Source organism: Ursus americanus, chromosome 13 (genome assembly GCF_024610735.1).
Source record: "Ursus americanus isolate L20-20 chromosome 13, mUrsAme1.1.p, whole genome shotgun sequence".
In the NCBI taxonomy this organism is placed as follows: domain Eukaryota; kingdom Metazoa; phylum Chordata; class Mammalia; order Carnivora; family Ursidae; genus Ursus; species Ursus americanus.
In genome coordinates, this window is record NC_142139.1 from 46,242,536 (window position 1) to 46,268,919 (window position 26,384).

Below are 26,384 nucleotides of genomic sequence, written 5' to 3' on the forward strand. Positions count from 1 at the left end.
TGGTTCTTGACTCTCTTCTTGTTGATATGATCTATCACACTGATCGATTTGCAAATGTTGAACCACCCTTGCATCCCAGGAATGAATCCCACTTGGTCTTGATGGATAATCCTTTTAATGTACTGTTGGATCCTATTAGCTAGGATCTTGTTGAGAATTTTGGCGTCCATATTCATCAGGGATATTGGTCTGTAATTCTCCTTTTTGATGAGGTCTTTGCCTGGTTTGGGGATCAAGGTAATATTGGCCTCATAGAATGAGTTTGGTAGCTTTCCTTCTGTTTCTATTTTTTGAAACAGCTTCAGGAGAATAGGTCTTACTTCTTCTTTGAATGGTTGGTAGAATTCCCCGGGAAATCCATCAGGCCCTGGACTCTTGTTTTTGGGGGGTTTTTGATCACTGCTTCATTCTCTTCATGATTAATCGGTCTGTTTAAATAATCAATTTCTTCCTGTTTCAGTCTTGGGAATTTATAGGTTTCCAGGAAGGCATCCATTTCTTCCAGGTTGTTTAATTTATTGGCATAAAGCTGTTGATAAAAGTTTCAAATGATCCTTCCTATTTCATTGGTGTTGGTCGTGATCTCTCCCCTTTCATTCATAATTTTATTAATTTGGGTCCTTTCTCTATTCTTTGGAATAAGTCTGGCCAGTGGCTTATCGATCTTATTAATTCTTTCAAAGAACCAGCTTCTAGTTCTGTTGATCTGCTCCACTGTGCTCCTGGTTTCTAATTCATTGATCTCTGCTCTAATCTTGATCACCTGTTTTCTCGTGCATGGGTTAGGCCTGTTCTTCTGTTCCAGCTCCAGCTTCTTGAGTTGAGAATATAAAAACTGCATTTTAGATTTTTCTATTCTTTTGAGTGAGGTTTGGATGGCTATGTATTTTCCCCTTAGGACCACCTTTGCAGTGTCCCATAGGTTTTTGGACCAACGTATTTTCATTCTCATTGGTCTACAAAAATTGTTTGATCTCCTTCTTAATTCTCTGGTTTACCCAATCATTCTTGAGCAGGATGGTTCTTAGTTTCCAAGTGTTTGAGTTTCTTCCAAATTTTTCCTTGTGATTGAGTTCCAGTTTCAAAGCATTGCAGTCTGAGAATATGTAGGGAATAATCTCAGTCTTTTGGTGTCGGTTGAGACCTGTTTTGTGACCCAGTATATGGTCTATTCTGGAGAGTTCCATGTGCATTCTAAAAGAATGAGTATTCTGTTGTTCTGGGCTGTAGTGTTCTATATATATTTATGAGGTCCATCTGGTCCGGTATGTCATTCAAAGCCCTTGTTTCTTTGTTGATTTTCTGCTTAGGTGATCTGTCTAATGCTGAGAGCAGAGCTTTGAGGTCCCCTACTATTAATGTATTATTATCCATATGTCTCTTTATTCTGGTTAAGAGTTGGCTTGTGTATCTAGCTGCTCCCTTGTTGGGGGCATAGATATTTATAATTGTCATATCCACTTGTTGGATACATCCTTTAAGAATAATATAGTGTCCTTCTATATCTCTAATTACAGTCTTTAGTTTAAAATCTAATCTGTCTGATATGAGAATTGCTACCCCAGCTTTCCTCTGAGGTCCATTGGCATGAAAAATGGTTTTCCATCCCTTCACTTTCAGTCTGGATGTATCTTTAGGTTCAAAATGAGTCTCTTGTAGACAGCAAATGGATGGGTCATGTCTTTTTATCCAATCTGCAACCCTGTGGCATTTACGGGAGCATTTAGGCCATTCACGTTGAGAGTGATTATTGAGAGATATGATTTTAATGATGTCATGTTGCCTGTGAAGTCTTTGTTTCTATAGATTGTAAATTTCTGTTCTGTATCATTCTTGGGGCCTTTTTACTTTTATAGAACCCTCCTTAATATCTCATGTAGGGCTGGTTTGGTAGTCACGAGTTCCTTCAGTTCTAGCCGATCTTGAAAGATCCTTATCCCTCCATCAATTCTGAATGACAGCCTTGCTGGATAAAGGATCCTTGGCTACATGTTCTTCTCAGATAGAGCTTTGAAAATACCCTGCCAACCCTTCCTGGCCTGCCAGGTCTCTGTAGACATGTCTGACATTATTCTGATATTCTTCCTTCTGTACATAAGGATTTTCTTCCCTCTGGCCACTTTCAATACTGTATGCTTGGATCTAATATTTGCAAATTGCACTATGACGTGACATGGTGTAGGTCTGTTCTCACTGACCTTGGGAAGGGTCCTCTCTGCCTCTTGGACACAAATGCTTGTTTCCTTTGCCAGATTAGGGAAGTTCTCAGCTACAATTTGTTCAAATATCTCTTCTAGACCTCTCTCTTTCTCCACCCCCTCGGGGATGCCGATGATTCTGATATTGGAACGTTTCATTGAGTCAGTAATCTCCCATAATCTACATTTTTGAGATTGGATTTTTTTTGAGCCAAGTTTCTGTTTTAACTTTCTCTTCTACCATCCCATCCTTCAATTCACTAATTTGTTCTTCTGCCTCATTTACCCTGGCCATCAGAGCATCTAGTTTAGATTGCATTTGATTCATAGCATTTTTAATTTCTGCCAGACTCGCTCTCATTTCTGCCCTCAGTGATTCTATATTCTCGTTAATATTTTCATTAATATTTTTTTCAAGCCTACACATCATCTTGACCATTGTTACTTTGAACTCCATTTCTGACAACTTGGTTATATCCATATCCATCGGTTCTGTGGCAGAGGCCACAGTCTCTGTCTCCTTTCTTTGCTGAGGGTTTTTCTTCCTCGTCATTCTGATGAGGAGAGGTTGCGGGGTTGTCCAGAGCCCAAATTATTGGCTGGGACCCAGGCCGTGCTCCCTTGTTTTATAGGGATCTTAGGGATGTGGGCTTCTTGATTTTTCAGCCTGCCTTCTGGGGGAGGGACCTGCTGCGCTGATATTCAGGCAACCCTGTTTGGGTAGAGTCTCCCTGTCCCCTGCGAGGGGGGATGGGGATGGGCACAACATGAACCAGTATTTCCGGGCTTTTGTTCTCTGGCGGCTTTCCCTGGCGGTTTTCTGTAACTCTTCTGAGAGTCAGAGCAGCAGTGGCCAAATCCCAGCCTCTGTCTCAGAACAGAGAGATCACAGTCCGCTCTCCGCTCAGCTCTCTTGGCCACTTTAACTCTATTTCTGTCAGTGATGCGAAAAACCCTGCAGCGTCCGGGGTTGTGCACCCCACAGCCACTCTCCCAGCCCTCACTTCCAGGGCCGGCATGCCCCCGCCCCCCTCCGTTCCCGCATGCACTTCTGAGCTCCCTGTTTCAGTGTGATTCGCGCACACTCCGGAGCCCCTGTTTTCAGTCTGGTCGCGAGCGTTCCTGGGCTCATGGTCTCAGTCTGCTCTCTCGAGGGTGCCGGTTTGCGAGTCCAGCCCGTCCCTCATGCACGTGGCTACTGCTTCCCGTTGCCTGAGCACTGGGGCTCCCTCCCCCTTACATTTATTTTCTGATATCTGTGCGCGGATTCACGGCTCCCCGCTTCATACCTCAATACTCAGCCCCAGAGATGTTTGTTTGTAGAGATCCAGATGCGTCTTCCTGCGTCTCAGGCTGATTTCGTGGGTATTCAGGATGGTCTTGTAGATATCCAGCTCGATTCAGGGGACCAGCTGAAAAAGGGGTCCTCTATTCCTCCACCCCACTGCACTCCCTCTCCTTCGCTGCTTAGGTGGCCATGTTTTTGCCCTTTGTCAACATTAAGTCTTCTAATCCATAAACATACAATGTCTTTCCATTTAGTGGTGTCTTTTTAAATTTCTTATGGCAACATTTTATTTTCAAACACAAGTCTTTCAATTCCTTGGTTAAGTTTATTTCTAAATATTTGATTCTGTTGATGCTACTGTAAATGGAATTACCTTTTGAATTTCCTTTTTGGCTTGTTCATTGTTAGTGTATAAAAACGCATTCGATTTTTGTGTAGTGGTTTTGTATTTGGCAACTTTGCTACATATAGTTATAAGTTCTAACAGTTTTTTGTGTGTGAAATCTTCAGGGTTTTCTACACATACTATCATGTTATATGTGAACAGAGATAATTTTACTTCTCCCTTTCAAATTTGAATGCCTTTTTTTTTCCCTTGCCTAATTACTCTGGCTAGACTTCCAATACTATGTTGAATGGAAGCAAAAGTGGTCACCCTGGTCTGGTTACTGATTTTGGAGGAAAAGCTTTCAGCCTTTTACCATTGAGGATGATGTAAGCTGTGGGCTTTCCATATATGGCCTATTGTGTTCAGATAGTTTCCTTCTAGTCCTAGACTGTTGAGTCCACTTTATTTCCTTAATACAACTCAATTTTCATTGTCATTCTTCCTCTGTTTCTTTCTACAATCACCACCCCAGGAGCTCCCCCACTTAATGAACGATCTAACCTAGAATAAATTTCTCAAAAAGAATTTGCTCTGAGAAGCTCCCTTTAATCAGTGATTTTTGTCTCGAGGTGTTTTTTTTTTTTTTTTACAAAGATTCTGAAAATTTTTCCATCGAAATTGAGCTGCACAGTCACTCTTGTCTCTTTCTCTTTGCTCCCAGCTATAAGCCTTTTACTTTTCATTTCATGCGTCACAAATCATTAGCACAAATGTCACTCTTTGGCATTAGATTTATTGTAAAAACTATTCAGGGTGATTCCATTAATTCAAATTTTGACAAAATGAAATTGTTTTTCATTTAATGAAATAAGATCCTAGGCAGAAGGTGAGGCAGAGACCCTACCGCTTCTGTGGTGAGAGCCATTTCTTGACAAGTCCACTTTCATTCTTACGTTGTTTTAGCTCCCTCCCTATCACTAACAAAATCATAGTGTTATTTAAGAGCCAGTCCCAATTCTAGTGTTTAATGTCCATTAATTCATTTAAATATTTAATGAACTCTTAAAGCAAGTGCTGTTACTACACTTTTTTTGTTAATGTTTAAAAGTAAGCCAGTCAACATATACACTTTCTCTTTACTTAAGCAGTTTCTAGAATTGACCTATTGTTGCCTTTTTTTAAAAAACAGGAATCTTTCCTATAATCCAATCCAGAAAATTCAAGCAGATCAATTTGATTATCTTGTCAAACTCAGGTCTCTGTAAGTATATACCTATGGGGATAGTTTTATGATGAAATTGTTATTTATTTACTAATAGCTAATAAATTCTATAAAATAAGATTTGTAGAATCTTTCATATCAGAAGCTTTATTCCCGGGATATGAGTTAAACACCATAGAACCATATGAGTGCTCACTACACTATAAACAGTTTTATCTTACATGTTTATAAACTAAAAGTCAGGTAATGATTTTATATCTTTCTGTAATCATCAGGAGCTGATATTGGATTGTTCGCTTTGATCCTCTGAAGGCAAATCTGTATATTCATTCCTCCGTTAGCACTGGTATCTAAGAATTTATTATAGCCATCGTTATCCCCAAGATGCAGTATTCTGGATTATATAAATCAGTACTTATACCACACACACGCACACACACATATTTGTTATGGTCTAACAATTTGCCTTTAAAAGATAAGCTTCAGTTCATTTAATTTAAATGTTCCCTAAGTAAAATGGCATCTTATTAGAAAAAATATATTATTTAAAAATTATTAGAAAAATTTCAAACCTCTTTGCTATTGTAATATTGTCTAAAAGATAAGGTGTGTTCATTTATTCCACAAACCCTTATTGAGTAGTTATTATGCACAAAGCATGTGTTATGATCTATAAGGACCAAAAAAATTCAAATAGAAGAGGTATTTGTGTATAGATGCCAGAATCAAAAAGGAGTTGGGGAAGTAAGTACATAGGGCAAGCTGAGTATGAATGTTTGGTTCACAATCAGTGTTAACTGACAGCGTTTTATTAAACTGTCCTTTACAAAAACGCATTTTATTACACCCTTGTAATATATGTTATTTTGATAATTAATTTGATATTTTTAGCAGCCTAGAAGGAATTGAAATTTCAAATATCCAACAAAGGATGTTTAGACCTCTAATGAATCTCTCTCACATGTAAGCGATATTTTTCTTGTTTTTCACCTTGATTTCAATCTTTTATGTTTCCACGTGCACTGTGTTGATACATTCATACCCAATGCATCCAATTTATCAAATTTTCTGCTGATTCATTTGCCTAAACCATATTATTCTTAAAGTGTTGCTATTGGGTGGGATGATTTTTAGTGTTCCATGGTTTGGTAGAATCAAAGGTGATGTTTTAAATGTCAGAAAACATGAGTGTGGAGGGAACACACTTAGTCTCATAAGTTCTCCTTAGCGCTGATACCGTTCATACACAGTGATGTTTGCCTGACGAGCTAGTAATTCACACACATGGTATAAGTGCTACCAGATGAAGAAATAGGAACTTATATAAGCAACACAAAAATAATTGTAAATATATAATTGCTGTAAATGGAGGAAAGTATGGAGAAATCCTCCTCAGTAAAAATTGCCGCCAATGTCAGGACATGACTGGAGCAAGTGTGTATGGATAAAATGGCAAACTTTGAAAAATCTTTTATTCAAACAGTGTGTATTATGGTACCATTGATTCCATGCTTTGGAAACATTTTTTTTAATTGAATGCAGTCTTACACCAGATTTTAGAATGATCTCCATGCCAGGATAATTAAGTCTCCAGAATTTAGAAAGTGTCATGTCAGCCAACACCACTCTATAATTTTGCTTATATTTTAGTTCTAATGCAGGACATTATTTTTGTTTTCCATAACTCTTCAGAGAGTATGCTTATAAAAGTTTCTTTGTACGCAACATAAAACACTAGGACTTATGTAAGCCAAACACAGTTAATTGAGAGAAAATGGTATAGCTCATAAAACCCAAGAAACAACTCAAGGAACAGACTTGAATTGGGCAGAAACCATATCAGATCTAAGGGATTCAGGCAGCAAGAGTTAAACAACAGGACAATATACTGTAATTGTCAACCTTTTGTCTTGTATTATTACTACAGCTCTTTAGACTATAAAGATCATTTATATTTTTTGCCAGAATACATGGCTTTAGAGGCAAATAGATTTAATTTGAACTTCAATTTCTACATTTATTAGAAAATGTCATAGCAAATAATTTGCCTCCACTGATGATTCATCTCCTCCTATGGTGATGCTAATACTTAGCTCATGGAGTTGACTTGAGAAATGATTCCTGGTACGTAGAAGATTTTCAATGAATGGTGTTGCTGTTGCTGGTAACACAGTAGTCATTACTGATTATCTGGGTAGTGCCTTCATCAACACGAAAGGTCTCTCTATTGATGAAAAAATTAACTCAACAAATATTTATTGAACACCTTATTATGTACCACAATCTGGTCGAGAGATAAGCGTGTGAACAGGCAGTTACATAGTAACTTCTATAGTAGAAAAGCCATGGAAGCCAGAGGAGAAAACACTTCGATCTCTCTTCCCCAGAGGGCTGGAAAGCAAGATTAGTTGAAGCAACAATAGGAGCTACCTAAACACTAAAAATCCAATAAAAGTTCCATTAGATGGATTACTTCTCTTGATCCCATGCTAATGGTTTATTTATGTTTCAAGGCATGTCTAACACTTGTATATTCATGATGCCTATTTGCTGCTCTGACCCACATATTTTTTTGTAGTGAAATCAAGTTCGCAAGAATTAAAATTTAAACCTTTAGTATCCTTAATGTTGTACATTCCTGTGAGCCTCATATTAAGACATTTTCTTTCTATTGAGAAAATGTAGAAAAGAAATATGTGTGTATAGTGACACTGAATTAAACTTAAAATCTTATTTTACTTTCTCTTTGTGCATCAGATATTTTAAGAAATTCCAGTACTGTGGGTATGCACCCCATGTTCGCAGCTGTAAACCAAACACTGATGGGATCTCATCTCTAGAAAACCTCTTGGCAAACATTATTCAGAGAGTGTTTGTCTGGGTTGTATCTGCAGTCACGTGCTTTGGAAACATCTTTGTCATTTGCATGAGACCTTACATCAGGTCTGAGAACAAGCTACATGCCATGTCAATCATTTCTCTCTGCTGTGAGTATTTCCTGATTGAAGGGAATTGTAGTTTTAAAATACATAAAAGCACTGTTATTAGAAAATAAGCAAACAGAGTGGTAGAATTACAAGATTTTACATTTTTCTCCTTTTTGCTTATGTGTTGCTTTCACATTCACTGTAATGAAAATAAAATGACTTTGGTGAGAAGACAATAACTTTTTTAAACAGGAAAATTCAATTACCTTACATAGACTAATGAAGCTCTCGTTTATTAGTTTTGTCTCATAAAGAGGCTCTCATTCATTAGTTTTCTTCTCTGAAGGCATGTTTTGTGAAAACATGGAAACTCTTTTACTGTGAATAAAATGGCAACCTTTCACAGTCACGGTTTTACATCCAGAGTTGTATTTACTCTTTTATTTGAGTGTCTGGATCATAGATACTGACTTAACTGATAACTGTTTTTCTGGTCTCTGCCCTACTAAAATCTCTTCCATTCATAATTTGAAATATTTGAATAAGAAAATGTTTTAGGTCGTATTAAATTTTTTTAAGTTTTTGAAATGTGATTGCAGAGTCCTGTGTTAAATAAGGACTACAAAGAAAAATAAGCAAGAAACCAGTAGTCAGGCTGTTTATAGTGTGGGTCAGGTGGCCTAGAATATATCCATACTTCTCCAGTGAGTATCAGTCTACATGATGTTTTGTTTTATGTGTGCTGTCCATGTCTTTCCCCCAGGCTCCTTCAAAGTCTAATGTCTAATTGTTTTACTTGTTGCAAGCTACCTAAGAAACAGAGTAAAAAATTGGTTACTACTTTGTATTGTTAATTACAGAATTTCGAGTATGCTTAATTGCTCTGGTGAATGCTAAAGGGTAACTTCAGTGTTTAAGGGTTAGGGCCAGCCTTATGATTTATACAGTGATGTGATTTCAGAAACCTTGTGTAGAATGCCTGTGTAGTCGAAAGATCTCACTTATTCTCTGGTAGGAAATGTTTGCTTAAAAAGCAAAATCACCAAATAGTGCATCACATTGACAACTAATTTTGGGGATGGGAAAGCCTAAAAAGAGACAGAGAAAGATGTAAAAATGGGAAGAGAGAATCAGAGAGAACAGGTTTGCTTAGACCAGCTCTGGATAAATAACTTAAGCCCTTCAAAATTGTACTGACTATAGAGCACTTCTTTTTTTTTTTTTTTAATGATTTGATTTCTTTATTTATTTATCTGAGAGAGAGAGAGCAAGAGAGCACAAGCAGGGGGAGAGGCAGGGGAGAGGGAGAAGCAGACTTCCCAGTGAGCAGGGAGCCCCATATGGGGCTTGATCTCATGACCTGGGGATCATGACCTGAGCCAAAGGCAGATGCTCAGCTGACTGAACCATCCAGGTGCCCCTATAGAGCACTCCTTAATTATTCATATCTTTTAAATTATAGACCCCAAAATTCATAGTCATTAGTCTATCACAACAACTGCTGAATTACTTTCTCTAGGATTTTATTTTATTTATTTATTTTTTTGAAACTTTCTCTAGGATTTTAAATGATATCCTTAACTTGTTAAGCTAGGAGCATATTTCAGCCAAAGAGGTGATCCAAATAATAACATCTCCATATTGGTCCCTAATCAAATGCTCAACAAAATTGCATTTTTTTAAAGATTTTATTTATTTATTTGAGAACGAGTGAGCACAAGCTGGAGGAGTGGCAGGCAGAGGGAGAAGCAGACTCCCCATTGAGCAGGGAGCCCGACTTGGGGCTCAATCCCACGACCCCAGAATCATAACCTGAGCCGAAAGCAGATGCCTAACCGACTGAGCCACCCAGGTGCCCCTCAACATAATTGCATTTTATCCATTTACTCGACACCTCTAGGTGAAGAGACCAGAATGGAAGACAAAACAGACAAAATCCCTGCTCACAAAGACTTGAAAATTAAAAAAAAACACAGAGGACATGATGACGTAATTAGCTATAGAGGGTTCTGTAAGAGTGGTTATTGAAGAGAGTTGCTGAAGAGGTCCTTACCCATAAATGAACCATTAGAATAAAAACTACCTCCTCCCAAGATGGAAATAAATTAGGTGTTTTTCGCTAATACTAAAAATATTACCGCTTACTGTTAATTCCATTATACCTATTTATTTCTCTAAATTTGCGACTACAGGTGCTGACTGCCTAATGGGAATATATCTGTTTCTGATCGGAGCCTTTGACCTAAAGTTTCGTGGAGAGTACAACAAGCATGCACAGCTGTGGATGGAGAGTATTCACTGTCAGCTTGTGGGCTCCTTGGCCATTCTGTCCACTGAAGTATCAGTGTTACTTCTAACATTTCTGACACTGGAAAAATACATCTGCATTGTCTATCCTTTTAGGTGTTTAAGACCCAGAAAATGCAGAACAATTACAGTTCTGGTTCTCATTTGGATTACTGGGTTCATGGTAGCTTTCATTCCATTGACCAATAAGGAATTCTTCAGGAACTACTATGGCAACAATGGAGTGTGCTTCCCTCTTCATTCAGAAGATACTGGAAGTACTGGAGCCCAGATTTACTCAGTGACAATTTTTCTTGGTGAGAAACTCTGTATTATAAACTCTTTTATTCAATTACTAGAATAAATCAAAATGTCAGTCTCATTATTTCTTCTAATGTTTATAAATTTTTATTCCAGTTTTTTATTCCAGTTTTTCTCATTGACATTGGGGATGGATTCTGTCAGAATACCCCTAAAGGGAGTTTTTTTCCCCTGAATTACCACTTTATCATATAAATTCCAACATGCTCCTTAATAAAAGATAAAACAATAAATGCTTGTATTTCATGCATTCATCCTAATAATACTAAAGAAAACATGTTTTAACTCTTTGCACCTATAATAAGAACAAACTCAAAATAGCCACACAAGTCTTTGCCTTGAAGGTAGACATACAAATGTTTTTCTCTTGTAAAAAATATTCTCAGGGGGGAAGTTAAAGAAAATAATATATATTTATTTATATTTATATATATTTATAGATTTAATATATAAATATATGATTTATATTTATAAATACATAATTTATAAATATAATTATATATTATATATATTTATATATTATATATTTATATTTATTTGTATTTATATATATTTTATAATATTTATATGTATTATATATAAAAATATATATATTCTGAAAGTATCATTTAAACTAATTGAATTATTTTAAAAACTATAAAGATTAATTCAAAAGACCCAGGATATTCACTGAATCACTATAATCTGATTTTAATATGCCATTTTTAAATTAAAATTCCCTGATTCCTCATTAATTCAACATTACTTCAAATTTTTTTAAAAAATCAATGTTTTGTGTACCTTTTGTGTACCTTCGTAATTCTTATGAAGAACAAAAAACATGTTCATGTTCAAACAGCTAAGAGTGTGTGTGTCTTTGTTGAGAAAGAACGCTCATACACATTATTAATAATCTTTGTGTTCTAAATAGGTGTTAACTTGGCGGCATTTATCATCATAGTTTTTTCCTACGGAAGCATGTTTTACAGCGTTCATCAAAGTGCCATAACAGCAACTGAAATACGGAATCAAGTTAAAAAAGAGATGATCCTTGCCAAACGGTTTTTCTTTATTGTATTTACTGATGCATTATGCTGGATACCCATTTTTGTACTGAAATTTCTTTCATTGCTTCAGGTAGAAATACCAGGTACAACTTTTTTTTTCTTTCTGTAAAAAATTAGCAAGTCTGTCTCTGCAGCGTTCCTCTAAGAAAGAAAATTAAGATTCTTAACACCAACTCATTTTAAGAATTATAAGTCAGAGTTACATGTACTTCAGGCTCTGTTCAGCAATCAAAAGTTTACTGGGAGGCAGCTGTTCAGTTATTTCCATAAATGCCTAATAACACAATTACCGTTGGAACAAAGTAACGCCTCAAATAAATAACACTCTATATTTTGTAATTCCGATAATGCCATGCTTAAGATGACCAAACAGGTAAAAATGTTTATCAAATATTTACTTCATGTTTTTTCTATTTTTTTACTTCTTTTTTCTTGAGAACATGAGACATTCTTCTTCCCAGAATACATAGCAATTTAGAGAACATTAACCTGGAGTGTGAGTAATGATTGAAGAATGCATTCTTGGTACTTAAAAATAAAGTACATCACACTCATTAGGATAGCTGCTGTCAAAAACACAGAAAATAATGCACACTGGAGAGGATTTGGAGAAATTGGAGCTCTGGGCATCACTGGTAGAAATATAAAATAGCACAGCTGCTGTAGAAACAGCATGGTGGTTCCTCAAAAAATCAAACACAGAAATACCGTATGACCCAGCAATTCCAGTTTGGGGAATTAAAGGAATTAAAAGCAAGAACTCAAACAGACATTGGTACCCCCATGTTCATAGCAGCATTATTCCCGATAGCCCAAAGCTGGAAATAACCCAAGTGTCCATCAATAGATGCATGGATAAACAAGGTGTGTTGCACACACACAATGGATTATTACTCGGCCTTATAAAGGGAGAAAATTCTGAAACATGGTACGACAAGAATGGACCTTGAAGACATCATGCTAAGTGAAATAAGCCAGTCACAAAAGGAAAATATTGTATGATTCCACTGTATGAGGTAACTAGAGTAGTTGAATTCATAGAGACAGAAAGTTTGCAAATGTGTTGTCGGGTTGGGAGGAGAAGGGGATGAAGAGTTATTGTTTAGTAGGTATGTAATTTCCATTGGGGAGGATGAAAAAGTTCTGGAGACAGATGGTGGTGATGGTTGTGCAACACTATGAATGTACTTATTGCCACTTAAAAATGATTAAAGTGGTAAATTTTGTGTTTTGCATATTTTACCACAATAAAAAAATGTGCAAAATGCTGTTAATTTATAAGTATACTGCAGTATATACTCGCAATTTTAAAAGTTATAAACATACAATTTTAATGTTGTTTTATCCCATCGTTGGTGGTAATAGTACCCTACATTTTATAAGCAACAAAGAAGGAAAATAGCATCAATTAAATAATAATAACAAATCTGAGTTTTTGGGGCGCCTGGGTGGCACAGCGGTTAATCGTCTGCCTTTGGCTCAGGGCGTGATTCCGGTGTTACGGGATCGAGTCCCACATCAGGCTCTTCCGCTATGAGCCTGCTTCTTCCTCTCCCACTCCCCCTGCTTGTGTTCCCTCTCTCGCTGGCTGTCTCCCTCTGTCGAATAAATAAATAAAATCTTTAAAAAAAAAAAAAATCTGAGTTTTTGGTAGTTACCTATGTACTACAGTGATTTTTAAGATAAGTTTCGCCTACCATGTTTTTACCAAAATAAATATCTAGTCAAAAGCCTAAAAATGCATACCTTTTTTAAAACCAAAGAAATAGCAGTAAAGAAAACTATCTATATATTTTGAGAAATACTATATGTACTATCCAGCAATTAAACTATTGGAAAAGGTATGATTTGAATGCTAAACGATCCTGTTTTTCCTAAAATGGGATCATATCACAAAAACATGTAATCACTTGGTGGAAAATGTTTCTGCCTAATGGAATACTTTTATTGATGTATTCAAGAAAAGCTACTTAGCAAAGAACCCTGTTTTTTTGCAGCACCAGCACTCCCCTCAAACACTGGCACCCTGGAAAGACATCCTGGAAACACATTAGACTTGGTATTTAATTATGTGACATCAAAGGGAAAAAATTAAGACTCAAAAGGGGGCTGGGGGAGAAACAAGGAAAAAGGGTTTCTATACTTCGTAAACATCCACGAACACTAAAACTACTGCATTTTTCTCTTCTAGGTACCATAACCTCTTGGGTGGTGATCTTTATTCTGCCTATCAACAGTGCTTTGAACCCAATTCTGTATACTCTGACCACAAGACCATTCAAAGAAATGATCCATCAGTTTTGGTATAACTACAGGCAAAGAAGATCTATTGACAGCAAAGGAAGTCAGAAAACATATGCTCCGTCATTCATCTGGGTAGAAATGTGGCCACTGCAGGAGATGCCACCTGAGTTAATAAAGCCAGCTCTTTTCACAGACCCCTGTGAATTGTCACTAATTTCTCAATCGACTAGACTCAATTCCTATTCATAACTGACTCTGAAACCCATTGCTACACAGAGAATATTGTGGGATGTTTCACAATGGATTTATTAGTATAAAATGAATGCCACAAAATTAATAATTTATAATGGCTAAGATAAAGCCATTACAAGAACATGAGGTTATTTGAGAAAAATCAAAGTGACTAAGGCCGGTATAAAGGGAAATAAATTATATCGATAATGTGTATATATTAGTACATATTTTGCATAGGAAATTAAGAGAAATCTACTTCAGAAAGATTTATTCATTCTTTTACCTTGCATTTATTGAGTACCCATTATGTACGTAGCACTGCAGTAAATGTCTGGAAGTGCATAGTATAGAACCTTTTCAATTTGCAATGTTAAATTATGTTTAGCTACAACAGAATATACAAAGGCCACCTGCAGTTCTTAGTTTAGGGTAGAGCTTTGTCTGCCATGCACATCTGCAAACACAATAATCGTGGACACTTGTAAATAAAGGTTTAAGGTTTTGGAATACTCAATGTAATGAAAAATGAGGAATGAGAAAATGTCTGATTGTTTGCAAAATAGATATTTTGTTTAAGAATTCATCTGACCTCTCTTGAAGTCCCTGAATGCTTGAAAGGTAATACACAATATTACTCTGAAAAAAGATGTTCTGTTATAAACTCAAAATAGCACTTGCTATGCACCACATTTATAGTCAATTGATTTTCAACAAAGATACCAAGAAAATCAAATGAAGAAAAAACTGTCTTTTCAACAAATGATGCTGGGACAACTGGATTATTCACACGCAAAAGATTTGAAGTTGGAACCCTACCTTACACTACATACAAAAATTACCTCAAAATTAATCAACAACCTTAATATAAGACATAAAACTTTCAGAAGAAAACATTTGGGTAAATTTTCAAGACCTTGAATTTAGCAATGGATTCTTAGATGTGAAAACAAAAGCATAAGTAACAAGAGGGGAAAAAATTGATAAATTGGACTTCATCTAAATTAAAAACTTTGTGCACCAGAGAATGTTATCAAAAAAGTATAAGGATGGGGCACCTGACTGGTTCAGTAGGTGGAATGCGTGACTCTTGATCTTGGGGTTGTATGTCTGAGCCCCACGTTGGGTGTAGAGATTACTTAAAAATAAAATATTTTTTTAAAGTAAAAAGACAGTCTACAGAATGGAAGGAAATATTTGCAAATCATATATCTGAGAAGGAGTTAATACCCAGAATATATAAAGAACTCCTCCAACTCAACAAGATAAACAACCCCTATTTAAAAGTGGGAAAAGGACTTAAAAAGACATTTCTACAGAGAAGATACACCAATGGCCAATAAGCACTTGAAAAGTTGCTCAACATCAGGAATCATTAGAAAAATGAACACTAAAACCACGAGACAGATTATACTTTACACGTACTAGAAAGGCTGTAAATAAAACAGCAAAAGGAAAAAAAAAGTATTGACAAGGATGTGGAGATTGAAGCCCTTCTGCATTGCTCACTGGAATGTAAAATGATGCGGCTCCTTAGAGAACAGTTTGGTGGTTCCTCAAAAGCTTATCATTGAATTACCATGTGATCCAGCAATTTCACCCCTGGGTTAAACCCAAAAGAATAGAAAACAGAACTCTAACAGGTACTTGTCTGCAAATGCTCATTCTGTTAGTTATTTAAGGTAGCCGAAAGATGGAAACAACACAAGTACCCATCGACTTAGAAGCAGATCAATGAATGTGGTATATACATAAAATGGAATATTATTCAGCCATGTATAAGAAAGAATGAAGTTCTGACACATCATCTACAACATGATGAGTATGAAATAAGCCAGACACAGAAGGACAAATACCATAGGATTCCACTTCCATGAACTACCTAGAAGAAGCAAATTCATAGAGACAGAAAGTACATGAGAGGTTCCTGGAGGTGACTGGGTTGGGAGGATGCTGCCTGAAAAGTACAGAGTATTTTCTTGGGCAAAAAAAAGGTTCTCAAATTGATTGTGGTGATGAGTACACAACTGTGTGAATTAGCATACTCGCAGCCATTGAATTGTACACGTTAGATGGATGAATTTTATGATGTGTGAATTAGATCGCAAAAAGGCAGGTAAGAGGGAAAAGAAGGAAAGAAGAGCTAGAATGCACTGATTCAGGAAGTTAAGGAAGGAAAGGTCTGCACGTACACGTTTTACTTCAAAGAGGAAGTTGTCATCAAGAGACGGATTTCCCTTCCTTTTGCATGGCTGGCCAGTTCATAAGACATTAACTTTTTAGCTAGTTATTCTTCTGGTCTCTAACTGAGCTATTGGAATTTTTTGCTTTCATAATTTGAAATCTTCAAATAGGAATAAAATGCTTTCAGGTACTTTTAAACACACCAAAAATGTTTGAAACATGAAAATACTGGAATCAAAAATATTGAATATATGATTGTATAGATTTCTTTTGAAAGTAAATTGCCTACAACTTAATTCTATTAAAAATATGGATTACTCTGAGTCCTTTCTGTTCTTATTGGAATAATACCAATAAATTTTCTATATGAAGAATATGGTTATGCTTTCAACAAGAAGTCAGAGAATAATAGCAAGTTGTGGTTCTGCTTATAATATTCAATTCTCAAGGCCCCTGGGTGGTTCAGTCAGTTGGGCATCTGACTCTTGATGTCAGCTCAGGCTGTGATCTCATGGTTATGAGATGGAGCCCCAGCTCGGCTCTGTGCTCAGCTCGGAGTCTGCTTGGGACTTTCTCTCCCTCTCCTCCTCACCGCCCCCCCCCCATGGTCTCTATCTCTCTCTCACTAAAATAAATAAATCATTAAAAAAATATATTCAATTCTCTACTCAGACTATATAATTGTTTAAAGCCTACAGAAATGAAAATACATTTAAATTCTCTTATAAGATTATTTTGGGATTATTTATTATTCTTAAGAAGTCTTATTACTAGTAAATAATAGAATAGAAAAATATTCTTCTTTTTTTGAAAGATTTTATTTATTTGAGAGAGAGAGTGTGTGTGAACATGCATGCTTGCTTGCAAATGGGGTGGGGGACATGGCATGGCAGGGGGGAAGGGAGAGGGTTAGGGACAAGCAGACTCCATGCTGAGTATGGAGCCCTACCTGGGGCTCGACCCTGAGATCACAGCCTAAACAGAAATCAAGAGTCAGACGCTCAACCAACTGAGCCACCCAGGCAGCCTGAAAAATATTTTTCTAAAAAAGAATTTCTGAAAAAGAAAAAAACAGGGGCGCCTGGGTGGTTCAGTCAGTTAAGTGGCCAGCTCTTGATTTCAGCTCAGGTTGTGATCTCAGGGTCATAATCTCAGGGTTGTAAGATCCAGCCCCAGGTGGAGCCCACATGGGGTGCTCTGCTGGGCATGGAGTCAGCTTAGTATTTTCTCTCTCTCTCTTCCTCTGCCCCTCTCTCTACCCCCACATGCTCTCTTTCTCTTAAAAAAAAATTTTTTTAAAAAAGCAATAATCATGAAGACTAGACAAAATGTAATTTTACAAAAATTATGATTGTAACCTATGTCTAAGGGTCTTGGAAATGCAGTGAATTTACAAAATATACATCTGAAACTACTTTTTAGCATTTAAAATATTTTCAAATAATTTTCTGAACCAATTCAGTTTGTCTACTCAGTCTACTTGCTTATTCACATCCTTCCACCTCCCCAAATGCAATAACTTCCATTTTATTTGATAAGTAATTACTAGCATACTATGTAACTAGTTCCTACTAACTTCAATGTAAGGTGCAACAGAAGCACTAAATTAATGCAGGTACAAGTCATAGTTTTCTCTTTTACAAAAAAAACTTTGGTCCAAAACTCATAGACCATGCTCTAGGTCAAATTCATTCTCTAAGTTAAACCAAAGTGTTTTAAATTGAAAAATAAATATCAGAAAGACCTCGCCTTTTCTTTCTTTCTTTCCTTTCTCCTTCCTTCCTTCCTTCCTTCCTTCCTTCCTTCCTTCCTTCCTTCCTTCCTTCCTTCCTTCCTTTCTTTCTTCCTTTCTTTCTTCTCTATTTTTAGTTTAAGGGCTCCTAATACATCAGGCTGGTACATAACCTCTCACAAGGCAATTACTTATTTACTGCCTTTTAGCAATTTAGACACTGATAAAGTTGAAGGAAAACAACAAACGGGAAAGGGATATATGCAGCCAGAATGGTGAAGTCCATGCATTTCACTGCCTAATAAACTAAGTTATAAGTGAATTGATACTTCAATGTGATGGAGTGAAGCACTCTAGGTAAGAGACTTCAAAAATGTACTTAATTTTTACTAATGTACTCCTCTTTTAAAGAGAAAATCTTACACTAGAAGCCTCATTTACTCTCTTTTAAATCTTTTTCTTATCTATAGACTGGCAGTCTTATCTACTATTGAAACCTGTGGTTTCAATTACTATGTATATACTGATGATTCCCACATTTTTGCCTTTAGCTTATTCTCTTTCCTAAATTAGTCACTTATGCATACAACCTCCCCTAGACATTAACACTTGGGTATCTCAGTGGCTTTTTAATGTCATTATTATGGACTCTGACTCTGACATCTAAGTTTCTTCAAGACCCTATCTGGGTGAATGGTACCAACAGCCCAACCTAGAAATCGTTGAGTCATCCTTTGGCTCTTCCTTCTTCTTTATCCACCATATCAAAATCACCTTCATTCTATCTAATGAACAGCTCTTAAATCTATCTACTTCTCTTTATCCCAATTCCCAATGCCTTAGTTTGGGCCAACATCATGTCTCATCACTATATTTGCAATAACTTTCTAACAAGTTTCTATAACTCCAGTTGTAATTTGCTCAAGTGATCTTTGTAGGTATTTAGAGCTCTCAAATTAATCTAAGGCAAAAAATTGAATACTATACAGTTATTAGCACAAGTATTCTATGATGGGTAACTGAATGGACAAACATGTAAGTTCCATTTTTAAATGGTGTGTTAGAATTCTCCAGAGAAACAGAATCTATATATTTATAAAGAGATTTATTATAAGAAATTGTCCCACATGATTATGGAGGCTGGCAAGTCCAAAATCTGTAGAGCTGATGTCCCAGTTCAAATCCAAAGGCCAGAAGCTACTGCAGAACTAAGAAAAGCCAATGTCGCAGTTCAAATGTCATCAGGCAAGCCCAGCCACTTTTCCAAGGCCATCAAGTAGAATGCTATTACTCAGGGCAGGAGCAGCCTTTTGTTCTATTCAGGCCGTCAACTGATTGAATGAAGCTCACCCACATTACCAAGGGCAATCTGCTTTACTCAATCTACCAATTTGTTAATCTCATCCAAGAATACCCTCAAAGGAACACCCATAATGTTTGACCAAAAATGTGGATATCCTGTGACCCAGTCGACACATAAAATAAACCATCATGGGTGGGGAGAGAAACAAAGTAAGCTTGACTATTAATAGGTCTAACCAAGAGCTAGGTAGCTAGGTATGGTATAGATCGTTTCATCTCAGCCTGTTTCCTGTCCTGTCTCTGTAGGTAGGAATACTACCACTTTCCTCAAAAAGCTAATATAAAATAATGCCTATAAAACTCCTAGCATGGCGCCTAACACATATTTCATACTCAGAAGTTTTGAAACACATTATTTTTAATATTAAAAATTTCATTATATTGACTTTGGCCTCTTAAGGCTTTTAGTTACATCAGTCAAAACACTAAGTTTTCCTCTGAGGCTTATATAGAGCTGGTAATGAGCTACTAAGGAAAAAATTTAAGTCTTTAAGAGAATGTTTATGTTTTGAAGCCCTCCCCAACCCTTCCCATGAAGCCAAGCAAAAAGAAATATAAAAAGGGATGCCTTTTTAAAAAGCAACTCTTAAAAATAAGATGAACTTCTCTGAGGGCCACACATGGCAACAGAAACCATAAACAGAGCTGAGCTCTGGGACTACTGGACTCCTGACACTATGAGTTTTAGTGCTGAGGAATAAATTAAGTGTCCACAGAAAGCTCACTGCCTAAAATCAGGGGTTAACCTCAGCTGACCACAATTCAACAAAACTAGAAATCAACTAATATGGTTTTTCTTTTCTAACATAAAAAATATACATGGGTGGGGGAGGAAGTCACACACACAAAAATCAAAGTAGTACAGACTGTACTTATGTTAAAGCTATAACAAGTTATAGGGAATCTTAGCATAGGGTTAAGCAAATAGATCAGAATAGAATGAGCTCAGAATCAAGCACTTATATGGTAACTGAATGACAGGGTAGCATTTGAAAATACTGATACTTGGAGGAACACCAATACACATACAAAAATAAACAAGATCCCAAAATCACAACATAAGCAAAATTCAGATGGATTAAACACCTAAACATTAGAAACAAAAATTCTTTAACTTTTATAAAGATGTAAAGGAGATATCTTTATGACATTTCCTATACAAGACCCAGAAAGCACTATTATGAAAAATTGGTAAGATTTCATTAAAATTAAAAACCTTTATTTAAGGAAACTCCACAATCAAATACAAAGATAAATCATAAACTACAAAAGATAGTTGAAACAGAGATAACAGATCATTAGTTAGTATTCAAAATACATAATACCAGAAATTGATAAGGGAAAGACAAAACATAATGGAAAAATGGAAAAAGGTATGGCCTCAGAAATCACACACTGCATTTCCTCAATCTCCTAGTAGTTATACAAGTCAGCTATACAAGGGCATGAGTACCAGGAGACAGACCATTGTGGGCACGTGGAGGTTAGCTACCACATACACAAAACAGTATTTTGTAGTGCTCTGAAAACATACATATGCATTAAAAATATAAGAACACAAACTAGAATATACACCACTTCTAGGACAATGGCTGCTTCTGGGGAGAAAAGAAGGGACGGGATCAAAGAGGTAACAAAAGTTTCAAATGCATCTAACAACATTTACAAATATACATAGATCTGAAGAAAGTATAGTCAAATGCTAACATTTATTAAATCTGCAAGGTGTGAATATATCCTCTAATATTTTACTCTTATGTTTGAAATATTTCAATAAAAGTTTAAAAATAATGAACCCAAAGAAATGGAAATAAAGTTTGCTTTGAACATGTTTATTTCTGTGTATTTTAAAAACTGCAATTTTGATGACACATAAGAAAAATATTTTTCTAATATCAAAATAAGTATCTGTTTGGTATAAACACACCATATGTGTTATCTTTAACTTAAAAAAATTAATCAAGAACTGTGACTTAATATACTAAACAATAGTATTCTTTGTCCATCTATTTGTCCCCTTTCATAATCCCCCTGTAGAGCTTTAGAATATAGTTCTGTACACATCTCCATATCTACAAAAGAATTAAGATGCCATATAAAGGTGTCTGTAAGTTTTGGAGAATTAGTTGGCTTAATCACTGACACATATGACAAAAATCAACAAAAAAGAGATAGAACAACATAAGATATGGGACAAGTAAGGTAGAACATTGTCATTAAAGTCAAATAATATGAAACCAATCACATCGCTTAAATCTGATGCATTAAAAACAAAGTATCTTTAGAATTACATTTAGAATTTAGAATTATTATGTGCAAAGTTCAAAAAGTAATAGTACAGAGTCATAATTTTGGTAAGGCACTTTAAAGAGAACAATCTAACATACAACATCACAAAGCAATTAACCTGAGAAATAAACAGGGAAAAAATATATGTATACACATTCTTTCCAGACAGGCTTTCATTTTCTGAAGTAAAAGCTTTTAAAAAAGCATCATAAAGAATAAAAAATATTTATCATATACTTTAAAAAATTGTCATCAGTTAAATTTCAAATTCCTGTAAAGAATTTGTCTTCCTTCAAGTCAGTGAGGTTCTGATTCAAATATTTTTTAGAAAAACAATTACAATTTTCACACAAAAAAACAGCTTTTAATCGTATTGTCAACTCTTTTATTCAACAAACAGTTACTGGTTGTTGTATGACACTGTCATTGTTCTAGGTGCTAAGGATAAAGAAGTATGTAAGACACAATCATTAGTTCCAGGGAACTTGTCCTAGAGGAGCTGGGCCAACACTGGAAACCTTAAAGTTACTTCCCTTGGTCCATAAAATGAAGCTCAACTTCAAACTCTGGCATTCTTAGCATCTTCTTGGAAATCAACTAGAATAATGGTCTACCTGGTTTTTTTCTACTGGTAACACTGTAGCATTATTAACATTATCTACTGATGAAATTAACTTTCATAAAAGAGTCTATGAAAATTTAGAGGACAGGAAGTATTTAAAGATAAATATTGGCGAGCATCAAAAATATCATCGGTATTCTGCTTTCACAAAAGCGAGAAAACCAAGAAAACGTCATTCTGAATACACAGAACTGCTGGAGACAATCCTATACTTATGGTACACGTGCAAACATCATAAATGAGGAAGTATGAATTATTACACAGCAAATCAGTTGTCAGGCTTCAAAGAATCATAGCCTTCTTTCAAGAGGTCCCGCCACGTTTTAAGGAAACGTGCATTTTCTGTACATTTGAAGGCAAGCTCTTCCACTTGAGCTGATACTGCAGATGTGGCTTCAAGAAGTTTGGTTAATGAAAATGCTGCCTAAAATGTAAAAAAAAAAAAAAAAAGAGTCAAACAATGTACGTTTATCTTTCAGATTTTCATCTCATTTTATAAATAGTTAAAAACAGCTTAAAACCTTGACTCCCATGCCCAACTTATTTTCCATAAAAGTAAAAAAACCTTCAAACTAAAACACTAAAACACTAGCTTTTTCAGAGAACTAAGAAATTCTTTAGTATGAAGTAAGCTTTGAGGAAATATGTCTGCTGGAAAGATATCCATTATGCATCAGACATAACAAATCAGTACTTTTTTTTTTTTTTAATTGAAAATACACCAGGAGCACCTGGTTGGCTCAGTCACAGACAGCAAGTGACTTTTGATCTCAGCGTTGTGAGTTCAAGCCCCACGCTGGGTGTAGATTGCTTAAAAAAAATAAAATCTTTAAAAGAAGAAAAAGAAAGAAAATACACTAGACTCATTTAGGTCTAAAAGAGGACTTGGATCCCCTGACACTAAGTACCAGAAGTATCTGAAGGACTCAGACTTACTTCATCATAAACAACTCACTGATATTTTGGTAGCAAGGGCATTGTCCCACTAATTTTACCTGTGAACACTATTTAGACCATAAAAATGTATAGACCAAAGAACAGGTACTCTGAACGGACAAATACATCAACAAAATAAAAACAAAAGCAGCATATAGAAAATATGCAACTCTTGGTGGAATTCACTTTTTATTCAAACGTTTTCTTCACCTAAAATATAAAATAACACTGTTCCTAGATAACCTATCAGCAGTCCATGCTACATATTCTCTTGATACCAGGCTTGTTCAGCAAAAACTGAAGCTGTATCAGCACTTTAGTCATCTTTAAAAAAAAAAAACAACTTCTTAAGCAATGAGAGATAATCGAGTTCATTCCCCAGCTTCCAATCTGCACGGGAGGGTCTATCCCACAAACTTCTCCCAGGAGGATTACATCTACATACCTCATTCACTTGACCCACCCAAGAGTCCTTGTATACTGAAACTCCGCTGGGATGTGTGTGTGTGCGTGTGGCAGTGGAATTCGAGATTCAACAGAAACCATACTACGCACTCTAGCAATCATAGGGAGGGGTCTTTGACCTAGCCGTTAATGAAACCAATCTGGACTCCAGGCGCCGTTAAGTAACCCCTCCAAACTGGGTCCAGGGGGAAGCAAGCCTGAGCCAGGCGCTAATAGCATTGCCAGCTGGCTCTGGCAGGTGGCCAAGTAGAGCAGCGGGATCTTAAGACCCAAGGAAAGAAATCACAGCCTGATCCTAAGCACCAACAGACAAGGAGGAGAAATAGAGGACAGGCGCGGCCAGCACAAGTCGGCGCAGCAGAGCTGCGTGGTTTCAGGTTACAGAGGATGACTGAAAGCAAGAGGCGAGACAAAAATTAAACAGTGAGGGGTGGAGCGGATGGAGGGATAACCCCTTATTCCTCAAAACTAATTCTAAAGGCGGAGTCCTCAGGGATGGTGGACAAGCGGCCTCGGGTCTCCCGTTTACCTAACCCACCCCCCAGCCCACACTCAGGCGCAGAAGGGCGAGAAGCGGATTCCTACTCCTTCCCTCCTTTGCACAGCAACGGTCTGTCTTCCAACAAGGGCCGAATGGGGACGCGCCCCGAGACCTGTCGAGCGACACTCACGTCTCCAATCTGCAGCTCCACTTCCTCCAGAGGGTCCACCGTTCGGCCGCTGCTCCTGCTCGGAACTGGCCAGCCCAATCTCAATGGAACGCCGGGGGAAGATGCTGACGAGTCGTCTGAAGACGAGGGAGAGGAAGGAGGCGGCGGGGGAAGCGAAGAAATCCTCACCTCCTGAGGGTCTGCCATTGAGCAGGACTGGCACTGCGGAATCGGACCTTAGCAGCCGAACCGACACCAACTGTCTTTCAAACTGATCGCGCCCAACACCCAGAAGCCCCGCCTCCTCCCGCCTGAAGTCCCGATCGGTCTCCTTGTGGGTCTCTGCCCAAGTCCGCGAATACCAGTCATGTTTTCGGGACAGCCAATCACCTTGGGCGGCTCATCGCTCCTACGCAAACCTCCAGTCAGGCTCAGAAGACGCTTCAGTAGAGGACTACAACTCCCAGAATCCTGTATGCGTCGCTCCACCTCCCACTTCTTCTGATGCGCGCGCGTACACCATGGGATCTGTGGGTCTCCCTCGCCCGCACTCCTGCGTCCTCACCACGCTTTGGTGAGACGCAAACCGAGAACCAATCCTCAGCCTGAAGCCGGGATCGTGCTGGGACTTGGAGTCCCTTTCCTTTTCCTCTTTGGGTACGTGACCCGGATGTCTCTGCCTGCCGTAGCGTCATGTGTGGCGCCGGCGCACAGCGAGAAAGAGGCGGGAGCACCCTGAAGGCAAAGGCGTGGGCAGAGCTGGGAGGCAAACATCAGCGGAGGTGTTGATCTTTCTCGGCAGGTGATGGCGCCCCCCGCGGCCTAGAGGTCCGGCGCCCGCGGTGAGCCACAGACAGCCCTTGCAGTTGTGTCCCACCGACAGTCCTGGGACCAGTGAATATGTTGGTGCCTCTAGCCAAGCTGTCCTGCCCCGGTGAGAGGGAACTTCGGGCGGGGATAAGTGGAGGAAGGTCGAGGAGTTAGGGCGAAGCGGGCAGGGCTACCCCTGGGGGGATCTAGACACCTACCTCTCTTCACCTGCCCTCCTGGCTTCCTCAGGTTAAACTCGGGCAAAGATCACGCTCTCTACACCTGGCAGTGGACCCTAGATTCCTCCCCATAAAGTTGTCCCAATTGGAAGGATTGACAACTAGGCTAAAGGTCATGGGCGGAGGAATCTTAGCAACACGGCCCTCCCGTGGACTCCCGAACTGAGTCTTCCAAATCCTGGCCGTAATTCTTATTCCAAAGCTCAGGTGTTTTTGTTGCATTGTTGGAAATGCATAAAATAATATTTGCACAGTTCTTTTTCTTAGTCGTGTCCTGACTTTCGTCTTTGCAGCCATACATCCTAGTCCATTCTTAAGAATTTGAAGTCTGATCTGCCACACCATGATTCACATTCATCTGCGCTGCCCAAGTCACCAGATTATATCTGGAGCCAGGAGTTTTTCTACATTGTCTAAAATTAACTTTAGAGGCTTAACGTGTTATGGGTGCTCCTAGAACCATCACAATGACTTGTGAAAATACCTCATTACCTTCCCTTTCCCTTATGTAAAAATAATAATAATGCAGTTGGATGGTCTTTGTTTTGTTTTACTTTAAGACAAAGTTTAAACATTCAAAAAGATTCACTACAGGATCTTGCATTTTGTCACATTTGGTTTCTTTTTTTTTTTTTTTTTTTGGTTTAGTTTCTTTAAATTAATGTATGGTTATAGAATAAATAAGTATACATAATGCAAATTCAAGGATGTTCTTATTATGTACATTCATAAAAGTAGAAATTTGTCAGATTTGTGCACCATATGTTAAATTAGAATTTTATTTAAAGTTCCTGATACTCGTGAATGTATTACTACACCTAATGTGTAGATACAGTTTATGTTTTGTGAAATATCAAAGTAGTCAGATACTATTTGCCCTACTGCCTAATTTAGCTGAAATCATTCTTGGGCCAGGTGTTAACTACATTCCACCAAAATTGGCATTTCCATTTTCCATGGATACTTAAATCATTGCCATTTTCATAGCTCAGTGTTAACACTAC

The 26,384-nt window shown here is 37.4% G+C and overlaps 3 protein-coding genes across 12 annotated transcripts in view; 2 read left to right on the forward strand and 1 right to left on the reverse strand.

Annotated features, from left to right (window-relative positions):
- The window catches only part of RXFP1 (relaxin family peptide receptor 1), a 100,265-nt gene extending 83,667 nt beyond the window's left edge, over nucleotides 1-16,598 (forward strand). For 7 of the 10 annotated variants that reach the window (XM_045798741.2, XM_045798737.2, XM_045798739.2 and 4 more), the window contains 6 exons: nucleotides 5,004-5,075; nucleotides 5,928-5,999; nucleotides 7,794-8,023; nucleotides 10,156-10,566; nucleotides 11,481-11,699; nucleotides 13,808-16,598. In XM_045798741.2, the coding sequence (XP_045654697.1) occupies nucleotides 5,004-5,075; nucleotides 5,928-5,999; nucleotides 7,794-8,023; nucleotides 10,156-10,566; nucleotides 11,481-11,699; nucleotides 13,808-14,109 (1,306 nt within the window). In that variant the 3' untranslated portion in view covers nucleotides 14,110-16,598. Of the gene's footprint in view, nucleotides 1-5,003; nucleotides 5,076-5,927; nucleotides 6,000-7,793; nucleotides 8,024-10,155; nucleotides 10,567-11,480; nucleotides 11,700-12,463; nucleotides 12,633-13,613; nucleotides 13,676-13,807 lie in introns of all 10 variants that reach the window. The other 3 variants (XR_015726515.1, XM_045798740.2, XM_087866548.1) reach the window with 3 other exon arrangements.
- A 3,968-nt stretch (nucleotides 16,599-20,566) lies between these two features.
- Nucleotides 20,567-24,900, reverse strand: C13H4orf46 (chromosome 13 C4orf46 homolog). The gene is made up of 2 exons (XM_045798736.2): nucleotides 24,353-24,900; nucleotides 20,567-22,704 (listed from the first exon to the last, which is right to left on the reverse strand). The coding sequence occupies exons 1-2, from the start codon at nucleotides 24,536-24,538 to the stop codon at nucleotides 22,549-22,551; spliced, it is 342 nt and encodes a 113-aa protein (XP_045654692.1). The 5' UTR covers nucleotides 24,539-24,900; the 3' UTR covers nucleotides 20,567-22,548.
- A 177-nt stretch (nucleotides 24,901-25,077) lies between these two features.
- Nucleotides 25,078-26,384, forward strand: part of ETFDH (electron transfer flavoprotein dehydrogenase) — a 33,073-nt gene continuing 31,766 nt past the window's right edge. The window contains exon 1 of the mRNA XM_045798733.2: nucleotides 25,078-25,265. Within this exon, the coding sequence (XP_045654689.1) occupies nucleotides 25,232-25,265 (34 nt within the window). The 5' untranslated portion in view covers nucleotides 25,078-25,231. The remainder of the gene's footprint in view (nucleotides 25,266-26,384) is intronic.